Raw genomic sequence first — 23994 nt, 5'->3', positions numbered from 1 at the left:
AAATACACTATATTTAAAGATACACTAAACTGAAGGAAATTTGAACTTTTCTTTTGACCCTCAGCCCCCTACTCTTTCCTCCTTTATTCTGCCACTCCAGTTACTCTTGAGATATTTACAAGGGCTATTGACCAAGTGGGTCCTAATGGTTTCTTGTTTGTTAATTTAGTTTTGTCTCCCTTGTCCTTCCCTGTAATGCTAGTTCCCCTTTTTAGGCCACCAACAGCAAGAAATAATACATCTCTTGTGTTTTCAGCAGTTTCAGAGATGACAATTGGATGATTGTGATTTTTTAAGAGCGCCTTTCCTTAGTCATTATCATGTCATAGTGTGCAAATGGCGACTGGACTGGTTGTGAGAAAAAAATAAAATCTTCCATCTACCTCTAACATCTGAATTAGGCAACTCACCCAAATTTCTCAGTAAGGCCACCATCCCGACAGAGCCTAAACCTGCCGCTCTCAGAACCTTTTATATCAGTTTCTGGATCCCCAGGGTTGTAGATTCCTATACCCTCTCAGGATTTAATGAGTTGAGAAATGAGTAACAAGGCAATTAAACAGAACTGAATGTTGACAAATTGGGTATTATTTAATAAGATGGAGAGAAAATTTTCTGGAGTCTGTGATATCCTGGTGAAAATGTAATCAGTCATCATTTTCACTGTCTTTCTATTTTGCATTGTGAAGAAGATAAACATGTGTACACATATATTAAATATGCTATTTATGTGTGAGCAACCCTGGTGATGCAGTGCTTAAGTAGTTGGCTGCTACTAAAAGGTTAGCTGTTCGAACTCACCAGCTGCTCTGAGGGAGAAAGATGTGGCAGTTGGCTTCCTTAAAGATTACAGCCTCAGAAACCCTATGGGACAGTTCTGCTCTATTGTGTAGAGTCACTATGAGTCAAATTCGACTTGATGGCAATGGTTTTTCGTTTTATTTTATTTCATGTATTTATATGTGCACACTTATGTATTAAAATATATCTGCTCAACAATAGCAGTATTTCAGTCATACCTTCAATGCATCCCTCCAAATCCATTCTCCACCCCAACCTCTTCTTTGCTCTGGGAGGCTAAGCTGTATGAGCTGCATCAGTGGAATCCATTGCTCTCTGTCTTCTTAGGGGTTTAGTTGATGGTGTCATTAGCAGCAAGGAGAGTGAGTTCAGAGTAATTTTTCCCAGGGTCCTTATGTGAATGATTTCTGGAAGCTGGCTGCATCACGTCTCCAGCCAGGCATTGCTCCTCCAGTGTTCAGTGCCTTTAACCACTCACTTTCCTGGTCTCTTCAGGGCTGGGGTGGTAACAATTCTCAGAAGTTACCTATTTAGCTCTATTTTACTATTCACATGGTTTTCCCATACCAAACACATTCCTTTGTTGTAATTCCTTTACTGTACTCGACTGAAATTACCTAACTTAAGTGGGCCAAGGAAACCCTGGTGGCGTAGTGGTTAAGTGCTACAGCTGCCAACCAAAGGGGTCGGCAGTTCAAATCCACCAGGCGCTTCTTGGAAACTCTATGGGCAGTTCTACTCTGTCCTATAGGGTCGTTATGAGTCGGAATCGACTCGACGGCAGTGGGATCTAGTTTCCTAACTTTTACTGGTCTGAGTGTAGGTCAAGGAAACAATGATCTAAAAGGGATTTAGGTTCTTCAAGTTGCTCAAGTATTTGAAAAACAGACATAAATCCTTTGCTGGGGTAAATGGAACATCGATAATCTATACTATCTACTGGTATGAAATTTACATAAAGAATCAATGATGGTGTCATGGTAAGAAGGACAGGTGGAGAACAATGTACTGAAAGACAAACTGGCTGTAGCAAAAAAAAAATTTTTTTTTTTTTTTTTTTGTAGCAAAGAGGCTTGGAAATAGAGATTATAAATATTGTATTAGCACTTGGCATCCGCTGAAGTTGAAAGCTGTGATTATCCAACTGAGACAAATAGGTGAGCGGAATGCCTAAATTGCAGCTTTGAAGCAGTCTTTCATCTCTTGTGGGAGGTAGGGAAGTTATTGAGGACTAAAGGCACTTCCTGATTGTTTAGGTTGCAGATCTGCAGCACAAATAAGTAGTTAACCTTATTGTTGTTGCTAGATGCCGTGGAGTTGTTTCTGACTCATAGCAAACACATGTACCAAAGAACAAAACTGCCAGGTCCTGTGCCATCCACAAAACTGTTGATATATTTGACCCCATTGTTGCAGCCACTATGTAAGTCTATCTCGTTGAGCGTCACTTCCATTTTGCTGACCCTCTACTTTATCTAGCATGATTTTCTTCTCTAGGGACTGGTCCCACCTGATAACATGTCCAAACTATGTGAGAAGAAGTCTCACCATCCTTGCTCCTAAGAAGCATCGGGCTGGAATTCTTCCAAGACATATTTATTTGTTCTTCTGATAGTTCATGCCATATTCAATATTCTCTACCAGCACCATAACTGAAAGGCATCAATCCTTCTTCTGGCCTCATTATTCATTGTCCAGCTTTCCCATGCACCTTAGTCCTCAAGGTGGTATCTTTGCTGTATAACAGTTTAAGGAGATCTTTTGCAGCGGATTTGCCCAATGCAAAGCGTCCTTTGATTTCTTCACTGCTGCTTCCATGGATGTTGATTGCGGATCCAAGTTAAATGAAATCCTTGACAACTTCAGTCTTTTCTCCATTTATCACGATGTTGTTTATTGGTCCAGTTGTGAGACTTTTTGTTTTCTTTACGTTGAGGGGAATTCATATTTTTGGGGGGGGGGGTTGGGTCTTTTTTTTAAATAATTTTTATTGTGCTTTAAGTGAAAGTTTACAAAACAAGTCAGTCTCTCACACAAAAAACCGTATACACCTTGCTATACACTCCCAATTACTCTCCCCCTAGTGAGACACCCCGCTCTCTCCCTCCACTCTTTCTTTTCGTGCCCATTTCACCAGCTTCTAACCCCCTCCACCCTCTCACCTTCCCTCCAGGTAAGAGATGCCAGCATAGTGTTAAGTATCCACCTGATCCAAGAAGCTCACTCCTCACCAGCATCCCTCTCCAACCCACTATCCAGCCCAATCCCTGTCTGAAGAGTTGGCTTCGGGAAGGATTCCGGTCCTGGGTCTACAGAAGGTCTGGGGGCCATGACCACCGGGGTCCTTCTAGTCTCAGTCAGACCATTAAGTATGGTCTTATGAGAATTTTGGGTCTGCATCCCACTGTTCTCCTGCTCCCTCAGGGGTTCTCTGTTGTGCTCCCTGTCAGAGCAGTCATCGTTTGTAACCAGGCACCATCTAGTTCTTCCGGTCTCAGGATGATGTAGTCTCTGGTTCATGTGGCTCTTTCTGTCTCTTGGGCTCATAATCACCTTGTGTCCTTGGTGTTCTTCATTCTCTTTTGATCCAGGTGGGTTGAGACCCATTGACGCATCTTAGATAGCTGCTTGCTAGCGATTAAGACCCCAGACGCCACTCTTCAAAGTTGTATGCAGAATGTTTTCTTAATAGATTTTATTATGCCAATTGACTTAGATGTCCCTTGAAACCATGGTCCCCAAACCCCTGCCCCTGCTACGCTGGCCTTCAAAGCATTCAGTTTATTCAGGAAACTTCTTTGCTTTTGGTTTAGTCCAATTGTGCCGACCTCCCCTTTATTGTGTGCTGTCTTTCCCTTTGCCTAAAGTAGTTCTTATCTACTATCTAATTAGTAAATACCCCTCTCCCCCCCTCCCTCCCTCCGACCTCTTGTAACCACAAAAGAATGTTTTCTTCTCAGTTTAAACTATTTCTCAAGTTCTTATAATAGTGGTCTTATACAATATTTGTCCTCTAGCTACTAATTTCACTCAGCTTAATGTCTTCTAGGTTCCTCCATGTTATGAAATGTTTCACAGATTCCTCACTGTTCTTTATCGATGTGTAGTATTCCATTGTGTGAATATACCATAATTTATTTATCCATTCATCCGTTGATGGGCACCTTGGTTGTTTCCATCTTTTTGCTATTGTAAACAATGCTGCAGTGAACATGGGTGTGCATATATCTGTTTGTGTAAAGGCTCTTATTTCTCTAGGATATATTTCAAGGAGTGGGATTGCTGGGTGGTATAGTAGTTCTATTTCTAGCTTTTTAAGGAAGTGCCAAATCGATTTCCAAAGTGGTTGTACCATTTGACATTCCGACCAGCAGTGTAGAAGTGTTCCAATCTCTCCACAGCCTCTCCAACTTTATTATTTTGTGTTTTTTGGATTAATGCTAGCCTTACTGGAGCGAGGTGAAATCTCATTGTAGTTTTGATCTGCATTTCTCTAATGGCTAATGCTCGTGAACATTTCCACATATATCTGTTAGCTACCTGAGTGTCTTCTTTAGTGAATTGTCTACTCATATCTTTTGCCCATTTTTTAATTGGGTTATTTGCCTTTTTGCAGTTGAGTTTTTGCAGTATTATGTAGATTTTAGAGATCAGGCACCGATCAGACATGTCATAGCTAAAAACTTTTTCCCAGTCTGTATGTAGTGTTTTGACTCTTTTGGTGAAGTCTTTGGATGAGCATAGGTGTTTGATTTTTAGGAGCTCCCAGTTATCTAGTTTTTCTTCTGCATCCTTAATAATGTTTGATATACTCTTTATGCCATGTATTAGAGTTCCTAACGTTGTCCCTATTTTTTCTTCCATTATCTTTATCGTTTCAGATTTTATATTTAGGTCTTTGATCCATTTTGAGTTTGTTTTTGTGCATGGAGTGAGGGATGGGTCTTGTTTCATTTTTTTGCAGATGGATATCCAGGTATGCCACACCATTTGTTAAAAAGACTATCTTTTCCCCATTTAACTGTTTTGGGGTCTTTGTCAAATATCACCTGCTCATATGTGGATGGATTTATGTCTGGATTCTCAATTCTGTTCCATTGGTCCATGTATCTGTCGTTGCACCAGTACCAGGCTGTTTTGACTACTGTGGCGGTATAATAGGTTCTAAAATCAGGTAGAGTAAGGCCTCCCACTTTGTTCTTCTTTTTCAGTAATGTCTTATTTATCCAGGACCTCTTTCCCTTCCATGTGAAATTGGTGATTTCTTTCTCCATCTCATTAAAGAATGTCCTTGGGATTTGGATTGGAATTGCATTAAATGTATAGACCGCTTCTGGTAGAACAGACATTTTTATAATGTTAAGTCTCCCTATCCATGAGCAAGGTATGTTCTTCCACTTATATAAGTCTCTTTTGGTTTCTTGCAGAAATGTACTGTAGTTTTCTTTGTATAAGTCTTTTACATCTCTGGTAAGATTTATTCCTAAGTATTTTATCTTCTTGGGGGCTCCTCTAAATGGCATTGATTTGGTGATTTCCTCTTCGATGTCCTTTTTGTTGCCGTAGAGGAATTCAACTGATTTTTGTATGTTTATCTTGTATCCCGATACTCTGCTCAACTCTTCTATTAGTTTCAGTAGTTTTCTTGAGGATTCCTTATGGTTTTCTGTGTATAAGATCATGTCATCTGCAAATAGAGATACTTTGACTTCTTCCTTGCCAATCTGGATGCCCTTTATTTCTTTATCTAGCCTAATTGCTCTGGCTAGGACTTCCAGCACAATGTTGAATAAGAGTGGTGATAAAAGGCATCCTTGTCTGGTTCCCGATGTCAGTGGGAATGTTTTCAGGCTCTCTCCACTTAGGGTGATGTTGGCTGTTGGCTTTGTATAAATGCTCTTTATCATGTTGAGACATTTTCCTTCTATTGCTATTTTGCTGAGAGTTTTTGTCATGAATGAGTGTTGAACTTTGTCAAATGCCTTTTCTGCATCGATTGATAAAATCATGTGATTCTTGTCTTTTGTTTTATTTATGTCGTGGATTACATTAATTTTCTAATGTTGAACCATCCCTGCATACCTGGTATGAACCCCACTTGGTCATGGTGACTTATGTTTTTGATATGGTGTTGAATCTTATTGGCTAGGATTTTGTTGAGGATTTTTGCATCTACATTCATGAGGGATATAGGTCTATAATTTTCTTTTCTTGTGGTGTCTTTACCTGGTTTTGGTATCAGGGATATGGTGGCTCCATAGAATGAGTTTGGTAGTATTCCATCCTTTTCTATGCTCTGAAATACCTTTAGTAGTAGTGGGGTTAACTCTTCTCTGAAAGTTTGGTAGAACTCTGCAGTGAAGCCATCCGGACCAGTGCTTTTTTTTTTGTTGGGAGTTTTTTGATTACCTTTTCAATGTCTTCTTTTGTTATGGGTCTATTTAGTTGTTCTACTTCTGATTGTGTTAGTTTAGGTAGGTAGTGTGTTTCTAGGAATTCATCCATTTCTTCTAGGTTTTCAAATTTGTTTGAGTATAGTTCTTCATAGTAATCTGATATGATTCTTTTAATTCCAGTTGGGTCTGTTTTTCCTCTCTTTTTCTTTTGCCAGTTTGGCCAGTGGTTTATCAATTTTGTTGAGTTTTTCAAGAAACCAGTTTTTGGTCTTGTTAATTCTTTCAATTGTTTTTCTGTTTTCTATTTCATTCAGTTCAGCTCACATTTTTATTATTTGTTTTCTTCTGGTGCCTGTGGGTTTCTTTTGTTGCTCTCTTTCTATTTGTTCAAGTTGTAGAGATAGTTCTTTGATTTTGGCCCTTCCTTCTTTTTGGTTGTGTGCATTTAGTGATATAAATTGGCCTCTGAGCACCGTTTTTGCTGTGTCCCAAAAGTTCTGATAGGAAGTGTTTTCGTTCTCATTGGATTCTGTGACTTTCTGTATTCCATCCTTAATGTCTTCTATAATCCAGTGTTTTTTGAGCAGGTATTGTTCAGTTTCCAAGTGTTTGGTTTCTTTTCCATGCTTTTCCTGTTAGTGATTTCCACTTTTATGCCCTTATGGTCAGAGAAGATGCTTTGTAGTATTTCAATGTTTTGGATTCTTGTAAGGCTTGCTTTATGACCTAATATGTGTTCTATTCTAGAGAATGCTCCATGTGCACTAGAAAAGAAAGTATAGTTGGGTTCTGTTTGGTGGAGTGTTCTGTATATGTGTACTAGGTCAAGTTGGTTGACTGTGGCATTTAGATCTTCCGTGTCTTTATTGAGCTTCTTTCTGGATGTCCTGTCCTTCGCCGAAAGTGGTGTGTTGAAGACTCCTACTATTATTGTAGAGCTGTCTATCTCACTTTTCAATGCTGATAGAGTTTGTTTTATGTATCTTGCTGCCCTGCCATTGGGTGTATATTTAATATGGTTATATCTTCTTGGTGTATTGTCCCTTTAGTCATTATATAGTATCCTTCCTTATCCTTTCTGATGGATTTAACTTTCAAGTCTACTTTGTCAGAAATTAATATTGTTACTCCTGCTCTTTTTTGATTGTTGTTTGCTTGATGAATTTTTTTCCATCCTTTGACTTTTAGTTTGTTTGTGTCTCTAAGTCTAAGGTGTGTCTCTTGTAGGCAGCACATAGATGGATCTTGTTTTTTAATCCATTGTGCCACTCTCTGTCTCGTTATTGGTGCAGTTAGTCCATTTACATTCAGGGTAATTATGGATAGGTATGATTTAGTGCTATCATTTTGATGTCTTTTTTTGTGTGTTGACAGTTTCTTTTTGCCACTTGATTTTATGTGCTGAGTAGATTTTCTTCATATATATCGTCCTTTCCTCATATTTGTTGTTGATTTTCTTTCTGCTGAGTCTGTATTTTTCCCTTGTATTTTATTTTGATGAGTAGGATAGTTTGTCTCCTTTGTGGTTACCTTACTATTTACCCCTATTTTTCTGAATTTAAAACTAACTTTTATTTCTTTGTATCGCCGTATCTTCTTCTCCATATGGAAGGTGTATGATTACATTTCTTAGTCCCTCTTCATTATTTTAATGTTGTCTTCTTTTGTATAATAACATTGCTGTTACCCCATGTTGGGATTTTTTTTTTTTTTTAGTCTTGCTTTGTTTATTTGGATTTCCCTCTCTGGGTTGACCTCTGGTTGCTCTGCCCAGTGTTCTAGTCTTGGGTTGATACCAGATATTATTGATTTTCTAACCAAAGAATTCCCTTTAGTATTTCTTGTAGTTTTGGCTTGCTTTTTATGAATTCCCTCAACTTGTATTTATCTGGAAATGTCTTAATTTCACCTTCATATTTAAGAGACAGTTTTGATGGATATATGATTCTTGGCAGGCAATTTTTTTCCTTCAATTTTTTAAATATGTCATCCCATTGCCTTCTTGCCTGCATGGTTTCTGCCAAGTAGTCTGAGCTTATTCTTATCAGCTTTCCTTTGTAGGTGACTTTTCTTTTATCCCTCGCTGCTCTTATAATTGTCTATCTTTGGTTTTGGCAAGCTTGATTTTAATATGTCTTGGTGACTTTCTTTTAAGATCTACCTTATGTGGAGTTTGATGAGCATCTTGGATAAATATCTTCTCATCTTTCACAATATCAGGGAAGTTTTCTGCCAATGAATCTTCAACAATTTTCTCTGTATTTTCTGTTAGCCCTCCCTATTCTGGTACTCCAATTACTCGTAGTTATTTCTCTTGATAGAGTCCCACATGACTCTTAAGGTTTCTTCATTTTTTAAAATTCTTTTATCTGATTTTTCTTCAAATATATTAGTGCCAAGTGATTTATCTTTGAGTTCAGAAATTCTATCTTCTACTTGCTCAATGCTACTCCTCTGACTTTCTATTGAGTTATCTAATTCTGTAATTTTATTGTTAATCTTCTGAATTTCTGATTGCTCTCTGTGTATGGATTTTTCCAGCTTATTAAAAAGAACATTACAAAATCTATCCCAAAGTACTATGCTGTCAGTAATAGGATAATAACCATATACCTACAAGAAAGACCAGTTAATATGACTATTATTCAAATTTATGTACTAACCACTAATTCCATAGATGAAGAAATTGAAGAATTTTACCAATTTCTGCAGTGTGAAATTGATGGAATGCACAATCAGGATGTATCAATAATTACTGGTGATTGGAATGAGAAAGCTGGAAACAAAGGAAAAGGTTTGGTAGTTGGAAAATAAGGCTCTGGTGATGGAACTGATGCTGGATGCTGGAGATAGCATGACAGAATTTTGCAAGATCAACAACCTCTTCATTGCAAATACCTTTTTTCACCAACATAAATGGTGAACGTACACATGGACCTCGCCAGATAGAATATACAGGAATAGAATTCACCACATTTGTGGAAAGTGACAATGGAAATGCTCAATTCGTCAGTCAGAACAAGGCCAGGGGCCCTCTGTGGAACAGGCCATCAATTGCTCTTATGCAAGTCCAAGTCGAAACTGAAGAAAATTAGAATAAGCCCACAAGAGCCAAACCATGAGCATGAGTATATTCCACCTGAATTTAGAGACCATCTCAAGAATAGATATGACGTGTTGAATACTAATACTGCACACCAGATGAGTTGCAGATGGTATCAAGAACATTATACATGAAGAAAACAAGAAGTCATTAAAAAGACAGAAAAGAAGAAAAAGATCAACATGAATGTCATAAGAGACTGTAAAACTTACTCCTGAACCTTGACTAGCTAAAGAAAATGAATAAATGATGAAGTAAAAGAACTGAACAGGAGATTTCAAAGGGCAGCTCAAGAAGCCAGTAAATTATTACAATGACATGTGCAAAGACGTGGAGGTAGAAAACCTAAAGGGAAGAACATGCCTGGCATTTCTCAAGCTGAAAGAACTGAAGAAAAATACAAGCCTCTAGTTGCAATATTGAAGGATTCCACGGGGGAAATTTTAAATGACACCAGAGGCATCAAAAGAAGAAGGAAGGGACACCCAGAGTCACCATACCGAAAAGAATTGGTCAACATACAACCATTTCAGGAGGCAGCATATGATCAGGAACCAATGGCATTGAAAGAAGAAGTCTAAGCTGCACTGAAGTCATTGGAGAAAAATGAGGCTCCAGGAATTGACGGAATATCAATTGAGATGTTTCAACAAATGTATGCAAAGCTGGAAGTGCTCACTCATCTACATCAAGAAATTTGGAAGACAGGTACCTGGCCAACTGACTGGAAGAGATCCATATCTACACCTATTCCCAAGGAAGGTGATCCATCTAAATGTGGAAATTATCGAACAATATCATTAATATCACACACAGGTAAAATTTTGCTTATGATCATTTAAAAGTGGCTGCAGTAGTGTATCAACAGGGAACTGCAGATATTCAAACAGGATTCAAAAGAGGACGCGGAACCAGGGATATCATAGCTGATGTCAGATGGATCCTGGTTGAAAGCAGGGAATACGAAAGAGTTGTTTACCTGTGGTTTTTTGACTATGCAAAGAAATTCGACTATGGGAATCATAACAAATTATGGATAACATTTCAAAGAATGAGAATTCCAGAATACTGAGTTGTGCTCATGAGGAACCTGTACACAGATCAAGAGGTTGTCATTCAGAAAGAACAGGGGGATTGTCCTAGTCCTCTAGTGCTGCTATAACAGTAATACCATAAGTGAATGGTGTTAACAAAGAGAAATGTATTATCTCACAGTCTAGTAGAATGCAAATGCAAATTCAGGGAGTCTGCTCCAGGAGAAGGCTTTCTCTGTCAGCTCTGGAGGAGGGTCCATGTCCTTAATCTTCCCTTGACCTAAGAACTTCTCCACACACCAACCTCTGGTTCAAAGGACATGCTCTGTTCTCGTCACTGCTTTTTTTGTGGTATGAAGTCCCCAAATCTCTGCTAGCTTCCCTTTCCATTTATCTCTTGTAAGATAAAAGGTGGTGCAGGCCACCCCCAAGGGAAACTCTATTTACATTGTATCAGGGATGTGACCTGAGCAAAGGTGTTATAACCCATCCTAATCCTCTTTAACAATAGGCAGAGATTATGGTTTATAACACCTAGGAAAATCACAAAATGGAAGACAACCAAAAAATACTGGGAATCAAGTTGACACGTATTTTGGGGGGACACATTCAACCCATGACAGGGAACTGCATGGTTTAAAGTCAAGAAAGTTGTGTGCCAGGGTTGTATCCTTTCGCCATACCTATTCATTCCATATGCTGAACAAATAACCCAAGAAACTGGACCCTATGAAGAAGAATGGTGTATCAACATTGGAGGAAGACACAATAACAACCTGGATTATGCAGATGACACAATCTTGCTTCCTGAAAGTGAAGAGGACTTGAAGCAATTACTGATGAAAATCAAAGACCACAGCCTTCAGTATGGACTACACCTCAACATAAAAAAAAAAAAAAAAATCCTCACAACTGGACCAATAAGAAACATCATGATAGAATCAATGCCCATGGAAGTAGCAATCAAGATATCAAAAGACATTGCATTGGGCAAATCTGCTGCAAAAAACCTCTTTAAAGTGTTAAAAAGTAAAGATGTAATGTTGAAGAAGACACTTGACCCAAGCCATGGTGTTTTTAATCAAGTCATATGCACGCAAAAATTGGACAATGAATAAGAAAGACTGAAGAAGAAATGACTGCTTTGAATTGTGGTGTTGTCAAAGAATACTGAACATACATGGACTGCCAAGTGAATGAACAAATTTGTCTTGGAAGAAGTACAACCAGAATGCTCCTTAAAAGCAAGGATGGCGAGACTATGTCTCATATACTTTGGACATGTTATCAGGAAGGATCAGTTCCTGGAGAAGGACATCATGCTTGGTAAAGTAAAGGGTCAGTGAAAAAGAGGGAGACCCTCAATGAGATGGATTGGCACAATGCTTACGACAACGGGTTCAAACATAACGATTGTGAGGACAGTGCAGGACCAGGCAGTGTTTTGTTCTGTTGTACATAGGGTTGCTATGAGTCAGAACCAACTTGATGGCACCTAAAAACGACAACAATGTATAACAGAATGAGATGTTGCTCCCTCCTGTGCCATCCTCACAATTGTAGGTATGTTTGAGCCCATTGCTGAAGCCACTATGTCGATCCATCTCATTGTGGGGCTTCCTACTTTCAGTTGAGTCCATTAGACTGCACATGGTCTAGGTTCTTTCACACATCCTTCCTTACCTCTCCTCTTCCCTTGATGTCAGATTTGTATCATGATCTGATGTTATTTCCTTGCCTTTTCTAACTCCCTCTCTATTTTCTGTTGTACAGGTTTATTTCCTTTAATAAAATTCCGGTACATTTGGTTCCGTCTTGATGTTTTCTCCTCAGAAGAGTCAAACTAACACAGTCTGTTTTACTATTGCCAAAATGACCCACTAGACTATTATTTCTTGTCCCTGAGATGCAATGGATTTGAAAGTCTGTGTGCCCAAGGAAGAATGCTTCCCCAAAGGAACATTCTCATTGTTCTCATCAACTGAAAAAGAAGTCTTCCCCTTGGATGTCTTGGGCTCCTCATTCAGTGATATAACATTGGCCACTCTACTGGACTGGGTGATTGACCCCAATTTCCAGAGGGAAATTTTCTGTGCTACAAAATGGAGTAAGAAAGAACTATCTTTGGAAGGCAGTGGATTTAGCTGTTTATCTTTTGGTGCTCATTTAGCACTTGCTTTTGAAGAAAAAGTGTGGCCAGCCAATAAAGACAGGAGACTAAAGTCTCAGATCTCACAACAATGAATATTTGAAACACCTTACCAGTAAATATTCCTGTTCAGCTGAGATTTTGGGCCAGTAAATGGATCAGTATCATGGAAGAAGACAGGGAAAGAGTAGTTTCTATTTGTAATCATAGTAATAGGTAGAGTAGTGGTTAGAGTTTCAACCATCTCAACTATATAGATTCTTGCTACTGTACGGCCTTTTACTAGACACAAAGTTGACTGTTAATATAGGAACTTATACAACATGACTTTGGGAATACCACATGGCCTGTTATTCAGGAAGGCCTCTGCTCAAGTTTTATTCTGTGAAAGACACTAAGAGTTGTTCATTTGCTTTACAGGACATTTAAGTTTAGGTTTTTTTTTTTTTTTTGCATAAAGAGAACACCCATAAATAATTTGTGTAGGGAAGAGTTAACATAGTATACCAGTTATCCTTTGAAAGGTCTGCTTACAAGGTTGCTTTTGATAGGTGTCTGGGAAACTGGATTTTGAAAGGGCTCCCACCATTCACTGAACTAATAAGAATCATTCAATTTGTCTAAGGTTTTCATATAACGTGGTCATAGCTGAACATTTGCTTTCTGAGAGTCTGAATTTTTGGGACATGCTAAGCAGAGGCTGTGTTGGCAACATTTCACATGTTTCACAAGCACAAGACATTTCTTAGAGAATTGGTGCATCCTGTGTGACTCCACTAGGAGAAGACTCTTGGAAGCTTGCAACTGGTTTCTCCTGGGCCCATTCCATGTGCCTTTTCCCTTTACTGATCGTGCTTGTTATCCTTTTGCTGAAATAAATAATTGCTGTGAGTTTGACTATATGTTGAGCCCTGTGAATTCTTCCAGTGAAACACCAAGGCTGACTGTTGTCTTGGGGATTCCCAACACACAGTTGTACTGTGTTTCAAGTTTAATTTACTTAACGCATATCTAATAGACACACATGGAAAACATTTGCTGCTGAGAATTTATACATCATCACTTATAATTTGAGTAATCAAATTCCTTTAGGAATTTATACTAAATTTACAAATTAGTCTGACAGATTTTTTGCACACTTCAAAACACAAACGACAGGTGAAACATTCCCAACATAGTGGTTAAAAATTTTTTGCTAAATTTACATTTAAATGCATTCTAAAACATATTCTAAAACATCAAGTGCATGTGTTTAATTAAATTTTTAGGTTAAATGTCTTTGTCTTCCTAAGGTTATTACTATCCTTAGATTATTTTCTTCCTTGGATTTTAGTAATACTATTTAAACACGATTATGCAGTGGAGATAGCCTCTCCAAACACACAATAATATGAACATACTTAGTTTTCTGGTGCTTCCCTCTAGAATGATATATTTACTAGTTTCAATTGGTTGGCATTAAATAACCAATTTTCTTCCACTGTAACATAACAGTTTGATTTGTAATGTTCTTTTAAAATAATGTGTATTTTATAGGAATTTTATTATCTTTAGTGGCAAATACAGAGATCTTATCTCTTAGAAAATATGGGGCTGTGTTTGCAGAAATAGGTATCTTTTTGAGAACATCGTTGAAGTAAAGCATTTTGGGATTGCACTCTTGGATTCTGTTTCATTTCGGTTGTGTGTGACAACTGGTACTAATTATATCTTTTCTACCTACATTGGTGATTAATATGTATGATTGCTAGTGTTGACATTTCTCCTGTTCTGCACAGAGCTTCTACTTTTTTCTGGAACTATTTGGTTAAGCGGCAGTTTCTTGTATTTTCTTCTTACTGCTTACTCCAATAGAAACAAGGACATATTCATGCTTTATAAACATATATTAACATTGCATTACTTAAAAAAAAAAATCAAAATTAAATGTAAGGTATCATATTTACTCTTTTCTTCTATCACTATTTTATGTATTCTGTATACAGACTTCTTTTGAGTAATGTGCACTCATAGACTTTCATTTATCAGGTTGTTTTACTTCATTATAGTAATTATTTTTCATTATAATAATTGTATTTTGATGTTAATAATGTCACAATTTGATTAGTACAAATCTTAGTAAAAGGGTCCCTGAGAGCTATGGTGATTCACAAACATAACAGTGGGGTCTTGACTGACTTTTCCTCGTGAAAGAGAAAAGCAGGGTCATGGTGAGATCAAGCTTGCAGAGCCTAGTTTACACTGAGGTGATTCATGAGTGCTGCTGGGTCTTTATCCTAATGCTTCTGGGAAAAAATGATATAAAAATGTTTAAGTAATTCTGTTAAGGAAATAAAAAGTGACGAGAGTCATCTAATTACTAGTCACTGGAAAATATTAAAAATTAATCAGCTTATTTGTTCCTAGATCTAGGATATAATTAAGTAGATACTATTCTATATGGATCAGTCTCCCAAAAATCTTCCTATGCTAACGGGAATGGGTGTTCTGTTACTTTTCTTTATGAAGGAAGAGGAGAGTTTTTGAATTTTAGTTTTTTGCTTGCTTCTAATCCATGGTTTTGGTTGTTCCTAACCAATGGAATTCAATCAAAATTTAGGCTTTATCTTCAAATGTTATTTCCTAAATTGCCCTAATTTTCTTATCTTAGATCCCTTGAACTGTATCATGTAAAGGTTGGAAAAAGTCTTTAACTTGAATATGTTTTTTTTTTTTTTTTTTTCATCCTGATGGAGCACAATGGCAGCTCTGCTTGAGACACAAATAACCTGATGAAAAATTTTCTTTGCATCACCTCAGAAAGAGAATCCGGATTTATTTAAAGAGTTTATTCAGTGCTTCTTTCACATCCTTATTCCTCAGGCTGTAGATCATAGGATTCAACGTGGGGAAGACCACAGTGTGAAAGGTAGAAACTATTTTGTCCCTATCCATGGAATAGCTAGATCCAGAGCGACAGTAGATGTAGAGAATGGAGCTGTAGTATAAGGTGACAGAAATCAAGTGGGAGGAGCAGGTAGAGAAGGCTTTGAGGCGGCCCTGGGTGGAGCGGATCCTCAAAATGGTGGTAATGATGAAGAGGTAGGAGGCAAGTATGAGCACAATGGGGATGATGACACTGGAGGCCAGGAGAAAATACAGTAGAGTCTGGTAGCCATCTTTTCTGCCACAAGCCAGCTTCACCAGGGGAAGTAAATCACAGAAAAAGTCATCAATGACATTGTCATCACAGAAGTTCAAGGAAAAAGTTCTTTTGGTGATGATGGAAGAGTTAACAAATCCACCAAGATATGAGGCCGCTACTAAAGATGCGCACAGCGTTATGGACATTGCCTGAGAATAAAGCAGTGGTTTTGAGATGGCCACATAGCGGTCATAAGCCATGGTGGCCAACAAGTAACACTCACTAAATGCCAGCCCAGCAGAGAAGAAGAACCGAGCTAGGCAGCCAGCAAAAGAGATGCTTTTGTCCTCAGAGATGCAGGTCACTAGGATCTTCGGGGTGTAGACAGTAGAATACCAGAGATCCAAGAATGAGAGATTACCAATGAAAAAATACATGGGTGTGTGGAGCCGGGAGTCATTACAGATCAATGCCATGAGTATGGTATTTCCCACCACAGTCACAGAGTACACTCCGAGGAACACCACAAATAGGATCAACTGTATCACAGGGTCTGTCGTGAAGCCCACCAGGATGAACTCAGTTACAGTGTGATTGCCCCTCTCCATGGCTATAATCTCAGCTAAGAAGAAAGAAAATAATGGTTCAGCTTGAATTACTTGCTGAGTACATAGGAAATATACTACATAATCTATGAGTCTAGTATTCAACCAGTGACTGTAGGTGCTCATTTTAGAAAGATTTTTTTCAATTTGCAACAATCACTGATTTTGCAATTATGTATTCAATTTCCAAATTTCTGAAGTCAGTGAATTATTTTTCCCCATTAGGAATGACTGTTCAACTAAATGAAAGACAGACCTATAATTGCTATCTTCTTGTGCTGTCATCCTCATAATTGTGTGGTTTCTTGGCTTAAATCGTGACTTGTTTGCATCTGAAATACTAGACTTAATACCTTTTTGAAAAATATATTTTTTAAAAAATCAGATATTTTTCATATGGTGCTTGCATATATTGGAACTCTGTATGACCATAATATAATATCTCATAATGATATCTATAGGTATAAGAAAGTAGGAAAATACAAGGAAAAAAATGTTAGAGCACACGGTAACATACAAATTTTTTAGTAAAAATATATATACAGAAGGATCATATACAATAACGGGATGATAAAGGGCATAGGATTAACTGCATTCATAGCAACCCTCTAGAAAAGAGTAGAACTGCCCCATAAAAAAAAAAAAGAACTGCCCCATAGGGTTTCCAAAAAGTGGCTGGTGGATTCAAACTGTCAACCTTTTGGTTAGCAGCCAAACTCTTATCCACTGCACCACCAGGGCTCCATATTATGCATATGGTATGATACCCACATAATATAAACAATAATTTAAGGGAGAAATTTTAATAAAACTCATTGTCTAGTACTAAAATCACATACATTATTTAAATTTTTTATTATTAGGATTTTTCTCTTAATAATAATGAAGCAAAAAAAAAACTAATTATCTTAGACTATTTTTTTTTTTTATGAGACTATAAGACTCGCCATCCATCTGATGATACAGAAATCTGTCCATCCCATTCAGGATTCTCTGCACACAGAACAATAAATACTTCAATCAAGTGGTGTCTTAGCTACAAATGGGTGAAAAACAACACAGGAATATATGTAGCAACTGTACTTCTATAGTTCATGAAGGGACAATTCCAGTAGTACTAACTTCCTACCAACCTAAGTCTTCTTGTAGTTAAATAAAGAAAAATCCCGGTCAATATGATTGTTATGGTAAGCATAACCATCCTTTTGGAACCTAGGAAAACAGTCCACATTAGACTTTCAATATTAGTGTTAATAAATTGATGTCTTTAGGAGTAAAATATAGAACAATAGAAGATTGTTCTAATTAGGTTTTTTTGTTTCTACTCCTCCACTAAAGGAAACCCTGGTGGCACAGTGGTTAAGAGTTACGGCTGCTAACTAAAAGGTTAGCAGTTCGAGTTTAACAGGTGCTCCTTGGAAACCACATGGGGCAGTTCAACTCTGTCCTACAGGGTGGCTATGAATCGGAATCAACTGGACAGCAGTATATATATATATATATATATATAATTTTGGCACTCCTCTCAAGATGCAGTTACCAAGGTCCAAGGAACACAAATGACTACAGCCAATGCTCAGTCCTCACCTGCAGCATGTAAGCTTATCACTCCTGCCAGCCCCCAACAACTCTTTTCACTTGATTCCCATACCTGTCTGGTTTTCCTTCTACTTTCCTTCTACTTCTCTGGTTGTTTGTTCTTGATGTTATTGCCCTACCTTTGAATTTTTGAGTGCCCCCAGAATTAACCTTTGGAGGTCTTTTCTTTTCCATTCACAATCACTCCCTAATGATCCTGTCTGGTCTGATGACTTATACTTTCCTATAAGTGAATGAACTTTAATTTTATATTCAGTGGCTCCACTACGGTTGGTGTCACTCTCCTTCTCCCCCGGCCCACATGTACCTTCTGCAGTACCAGGCCACACAATCAGGAGCAGGAAGCCCCGCCCGCCCCAGACCCTGCCACAGGAATCGCTGCCGAGCCCAGTAGAGCGCTGGAACCCAGCGCCAGCAGCCCCCCTCTGCGTCCTCCATCCACGCGCACTGATCTGGCCAGTGTGGCTCCTGCTCCCGTCGCTGCCCACCCGACCCGAGCCGGGGGTCCTTGCGCCGGGCCAGGCAGGACCGAGCAGCCACTGCTGACCGCACGGTTGGTCGCCGCCAACGCGCACTCGGAGTCCAGGCGGCCAGGGGCTCTGCAGCCAATGGGGGCCGGCCCTACAGCGAGCCCCCGGTCTTGGCAGGGGACAGAGTGGGGTAAGGGCTGCCAACAATAGGAACTTTCTGTCGGCACTGAAACCACAGAGCAACGACGGGACTCATGGAAACTCTGCTCCCGCTCCCTCACGACGGCGACCGGGGGCACGCGGTGACTCCTCTGGGGGAACCGCGGGGGACAGGGACTGGCTCCCCGTGGCGTCCTCGCACTTGGGTAGCGGCCCTGTAGCATCAGGCGCCCCACAGACCGCCGTCCCACCTTCCGCCACGATTCCGCCGTCCCCCGTTCCAGCCCGAGGAGAGCGCCCAGCACCCAGGTTCGCCCAGGCGCAGGTCCCACCCCGACGCCGCTGCCTGCCGGGCCTGGCTCACTGTCCTGTAGGGTCCTTACCTGCCGGTCTCTGAACGTTGCGCGACTTCTTGCCCGGTCCCGTGTCAGCGCCGACAGCCAGGGTCAAGAAGAGCGCAAGTGCGCATGCAGGGGCGACCGTGGCGGGTTGAGGGCGCGGCGTCCTCAAGTGGCGCGCGCGGGCATGCTGCCCCCACAGCCGGCTGGGGCAGGGCGTGAGAAGGGCCCGCTCCAGAGTCTGCACAAAAATTTTATAGACAGTCATTTTGGGGTCACCCTCTGGCAGTGTCACCGTCACCCCCCTAGTGACGCCACTGTATATCTCCTGACCATTTCTCTTCCCGAATTCCAGACTCACAGATCCAAATGCCTACTTAATGTCTCTTACTGGATGTCTACAGGGCGTCTCAAGCAAAACCCAGATCTGGACAATCCTTCCCAAACCCTTTTCTCTCTCAGCCTTCCCCACCGCAGTAAATGGCATTATTCCAAGTTAGGGGAAATCATTTAATATCATTCTTGACTTCACTCCATTTTTCACACCATATCTGAAAAATCAGTAAACACTTCTTAGCTCTTCTCTTCCCACTCTCCCCCTCTCCCTGTCTCCCCATCTCCCCCTCTCCCTCTCCGCCCTTCTCTCTCCCACTCTCTCCCTCTCTATATATATTCAGCAGTTTTTCTCAGCTCCTTTCCCCCGCCCCGCCCCACGCCTAGACTAAGCCATTATTATCTCCAACTTGTATTATTGGAGAAGCCTCCTAATGCTCTTCCTGCTTCCATTCTTAACCCACTTGACTCTGCTCTCAACAGAGCAGCCAGAGTGTTTCCATTCAAATGCCAGTTAGATCATTTTATTCCTTTGCTTCAAACTTTCCAGTGACTTCTCAACTTAGAGTAAAATTCAAAGTCCTTACAAAGGTGGACACGCTCTGTGTGATCTGTCCCTCATTACTTCTTCGTTCCTGGCTCCTACTAATCTTCCCTTCACTGTTTTCCTCCAGTCCAGCCAGCTACTCTCCTTCTTATTCCTGGAATAAATGGCTCATGTTCTGGGTCTTTGTAGTTGTTGTTTCCTGTGGCTGGAAGTCTTCTCCCCCTGCCCTAGGTATCTTCATAGCTAGCTCCCTCACATTTTTCAGGTGTCCCCTGACTATCATATTGCAGTCTACCTCCCAGACATTTCTTAGACCTCTTTCCTATTTTATTATTCTCCCTAGCACAGTTCATTGTTCCATATTACATCTATTAAAAAAATATATATTTATTTATTTATTCAACCTATTTTCTTTCTTCTTCACTAAAATATGCTCTTTCCCATCTGCTTTTTTCCACTTTTTTAAAAAAAACTGTTGTAAAAATGTAGACAATACATTTGCTAATTCAACATTTTCATGTGTATGATTTAGTGACACCAGTTATATCAGTCATGTCATGTAATGATCACCAACATCCATTGTCAAATTTTCCCTCACCACAAACAGAAACTCAATGCTTCCTAAGCAATGATTTCCCCTTTGCTTCTCGCTCTCACCCCTGGAAACCACTCTTACACTCTGGTCTCTATACATTTACCTATTCTAGGTACATGTATCAGAGCCCTGGTGGTGCACTGGTTAAGAGCTTGGCTGCTAACCAAAAAGTTGACAGTTTGAATCCACCAGCTGGTCCTTGTTTGATGTTTATCTCAGGTTAATTTGTAGGTTTGTTATGAGATTCTGTGGACTGCTTGTTTTAAATAAATCACTTAAGGCAAAATGAGAACAATTTTAGAGTTGGACAAAGTCTTTGAAAATATGGGATCCATAAGAACTCAGTTTTCTTGTGGGAAAAAGTCAAAAATGCCTGGAGCCAGTCTCAGTCTTAATCCCTTCTGAGTTACTATTTTCTGATTCTCACAATGATCTCAGAATTTGATAATTCATAAAAATAAGATATAAAATTTGTGAATGCTGTATTCTGAGTCAAGCACAGTGCTTAGTGCTTCACAAACATCATATTTATTCCTCACAACATACATCATGTACAGGTTTACAGATTAATAGCAATCATTTCACAGACGAATTGAGGTTTAAGAAGAAGTTATTAGTACAATTAATAAGTGGTGCTGTCTTACTCCAGAGACCTGGCACTTAACCACTCAGTCACCCCCACTCATATTTGATTTTAGGTTAGTAAATGCTAGTGGGCTCCCTGGGTCTCTCTCTTTTTGGTTATAATACTTTAACTTAAAACCTACAGGATATGCTAAGAGATGTAGGCATTGTCACAGGTGGGTACCTCATACAGGTGGAATCGGAAAATGTTTCCAAGCACTCTTCTTGAGCCTGTTCTCAACAGGGCAACCGGAGTGTTCTTATTAAAATGCCAACCATTTGCTGGTAGATTCCGGTATCTCTTACATTTATAGCCAACCCTGACTATGAGCATAGAAACATTCAACTTCTCCACCCAGGATTGGGACACTTAACTGGCAACTCTCACAGTCATTAGCAATGAAGCCCAACACTGTGGTGCAGGAAACATACCTTCTCTGGCTCCCCAGTGTATTCGATTCTTTAAGCACCTCAGGGGTTGATAACTTTGAAAGTGTCTGAAAATGCAATTAAAAAAGAATGTGTTGGCTTTATTTAGGAGAATTTTGCTCCACGGAAGAGAATGACTTAAAAAAATAATGATCATAATTATGATATATTGAGAATGTACTCTGTGCACATGCCTTCCTGGAACTTTATTTAATTGTCAAATAATTCCATGAAGCATACATTTCAGTTCCATTATAGACTAGAGAATAGATCTAGAGCAGTTACTTAACTTGCCTAAGTAACTCAGAAATAAGGGCAGTCAAAATTTGAACCCACGACAATATGTTTAAAATTCATGGCCTTTCCCCTATACCAAACTTCAGAGAAGAATGATCTTTGAGTATCCATTGAGCTATAACTATATTCTTTAGATGTGGACTTCACCTATCCTGAATATCTCTATAGACAGATTTTGCAACAAACATGTTCACTCACAATCCTCATACTCTCATTACTCAATTTTGAAGTGACATATTGCCTAATGTGTCCAAAACAACTTGTCCAGTTTCTCCATTATTTATCATAATAATATTTATTGACAACTTAGTATGCAGCAGGCACTCTGCCAGAAAAAAAAGGGCTTTAAAATTGTCATTTCATTTTAAGCTGCACAATAATCTTGTGAAGGAAAGGAGATTATTATTACCAGTGAGTTAGCCGAGGCATAGAAATAGTTCCACATACACTGTTTGAGGTCACACACAACAGCAGAGGCTGGCAGTCAAGATGCAAAACAAATTCTCCCAATACTCCTAATTCCTCCCCAAACCAGAATATTTGTCTGGCATTTACTATGGTCTAGATATTCTGCCAGGTGCTGTGAACAAGAGGCAAAACTGAGGCATTGAACCTGCCACATTAAGGGTGTAGTTTATTGGGAGAAAACAAATCTCCGTAAAGAACTGCAGTAGGTTATGATAGAATTAAGTGAGAGTGGAGATTGCTACGGGCAATGAGGGAAGTGTGTGTGCTATGTGAGGTTTTACACAATAGGAGGAAACACACATCTTTTCTTGAAGAATAAATGGACAGTTGCCAAGTAGTAGGAGGGCATTTCTGGTAAAAGAAACCACAGTGATCAAAACATAGATGCAGAGGCGGAGCCAAGATGGCGGAATAGACAGATGCTTCTGTCGAGCCCTCTTTACAACAAAGACCCAAAAAACAAGTGAAACGAGTATATTTGTGACAAGCTGGGAGCCCTGAGCATCAAAGGCAAGCTTAGACAAGGAACTGAGGGGAAAGGGAAGGAAGAGACCATTCAGAAGCGGAGAGGGGTTACCGTACCTGAATCTCGAGGAGCCCTCAGGCACCATTCCTGGAGCAGCTGCGGTGGCAGCGGCAGCGACGGGTTGGTCCTAGCGTTGGGCTGCAGTTCCCTCAGGGAGGAGCAGGCAGCCACACGGCCCTCTCACACCTCCGGAACCTGAGGAGAACGGCACTCTCGGCAAAAGCTAAGTACTTGCATATATTTTACTATTTTACTGCGCCCCCGCCCCCACACCCCCAAGCCGGCTTCAGCAGCTGAATCCCTGGGCCTGAGATAGGCCCTGGCGAGCACCTGGAGCCATCTCCTGCTTTGGAGAAGGAAAACATTTGCAGCTGGGGGGAAAAGATAATTTGCTAGCTCCATTAACAGGAGGAGCTCAGGACAGAAGCGGCTCCTGTCCAGGCATAAACTGTCCGTGGACCCTGAGCACCTTTCCCTTCTGCATGGACCTGTGTGGGCCTATTTCGGGAGAATAGGCCCTTGTTGGCAAACTCTAACCATTTCAGCTGTGCAGAGGAGAGGTAGATGTTTGATGTTTGACATTGCTTTCCCTGTTAAACAAGGTCCTCACCTACCCACAACAGGGACCTGAGGACTGGTGGCTCCATTTGGGTCGCCCAGCCACCCATGACAGGGGTCCAGGAATAACTGGTACCTCCCAGTCCTTACAACAAAAACTTTGGGTGTCTATGGTCCCTCTGCAGAGCCCACCCACCAGCACACTCTAGGGAACAGAGACGTGTTTTCCTCAGAGACATTTGGGTTCGGTTCTCAGCCCCCTGCCTTGTTCAGAGCATGACCCCCTGCTGCAATCAGATACCGGTATATGCCAATCACCCCTGCCCCTCTTAGGACAGAGCCTGTACCACACACTTGATATCAGCTACCTGGAAACCTGAGCTGAAATCATACAAGACAAGTGAATGGACTCCTGGACTGATATACCTGATAACAGCTCTAGCCAGCTGGGGACAGGACACCAGAGCTCCAAAGGTGAAAATAATCAAGCTAGCTCACTCAAGCAACCCATAGGGGTATACCAAAACAAAACAAAGCAAGCAGCTATGACACAGTAAGCAAGCATAAACTAATACAATAACTTATAGATGGCTTGGAGACAACAGTCAATATCAAGTCACATAAAGAAACAGGCCATGATCACCTCAACAGGCTCTCAAAACAAAGAATCCAGGGATCTTTTAGGTGAAAGTGCATTCCTGGAATTACCAGATGCAGAATACAAAAGTTTAATATATAGAACTCTTCAAGACATCAGGAAGGAAATGAGGCAATACACAGAACAAGCCAAGGAACACACAGATAAAGCAACTGAAGAAATCAGAAAGATTATTCAGGAA

At 40.1% G+C, this 23994-nt stretch overlaps 1 protein-coding gene across 1 annotated transcript; it reads right to left on the bottom strand.

The window, feature by feature from the left end:
• Positions 1-15186: 15186 nt before the first annotated feature.
• Positions 15187-16835, bottom strand: LOC135231920 (olfactory receptor 9G1-like). The gene has a single exon (XM_064289137.1). It carries the CDS (start codon positions 16336-16338, stop codon positions 15298-15300), a length of 1041 nt encoding a protein of 346 aa, XP_064145207.1. The 5' UTR covers positions 16339-16835; the 3' UTR covers positions 15187-15297.
• Positions 16836-23994: the final 7159 nt, after the last annotated feature.

This window comes from Loxodonta africana, chromosome 7, assembly GCF_030014295.1.
Source record: "Loxodonta africana isolate mLoxAfr1 chromosome 7, mLoxAfr1.hap2, whole genome shotgun sequence".
Classification (NCBI taxonomy): domain Eukaryota; kingdom Metazoa; phylum Chordata; class Mammalia; order Proboscidea; family Elephantidae; genus Loxodonta; species Loxodonta africana.
This window is presented reverse-complemented; position numbering and strand designations above follow the sequence as displayed.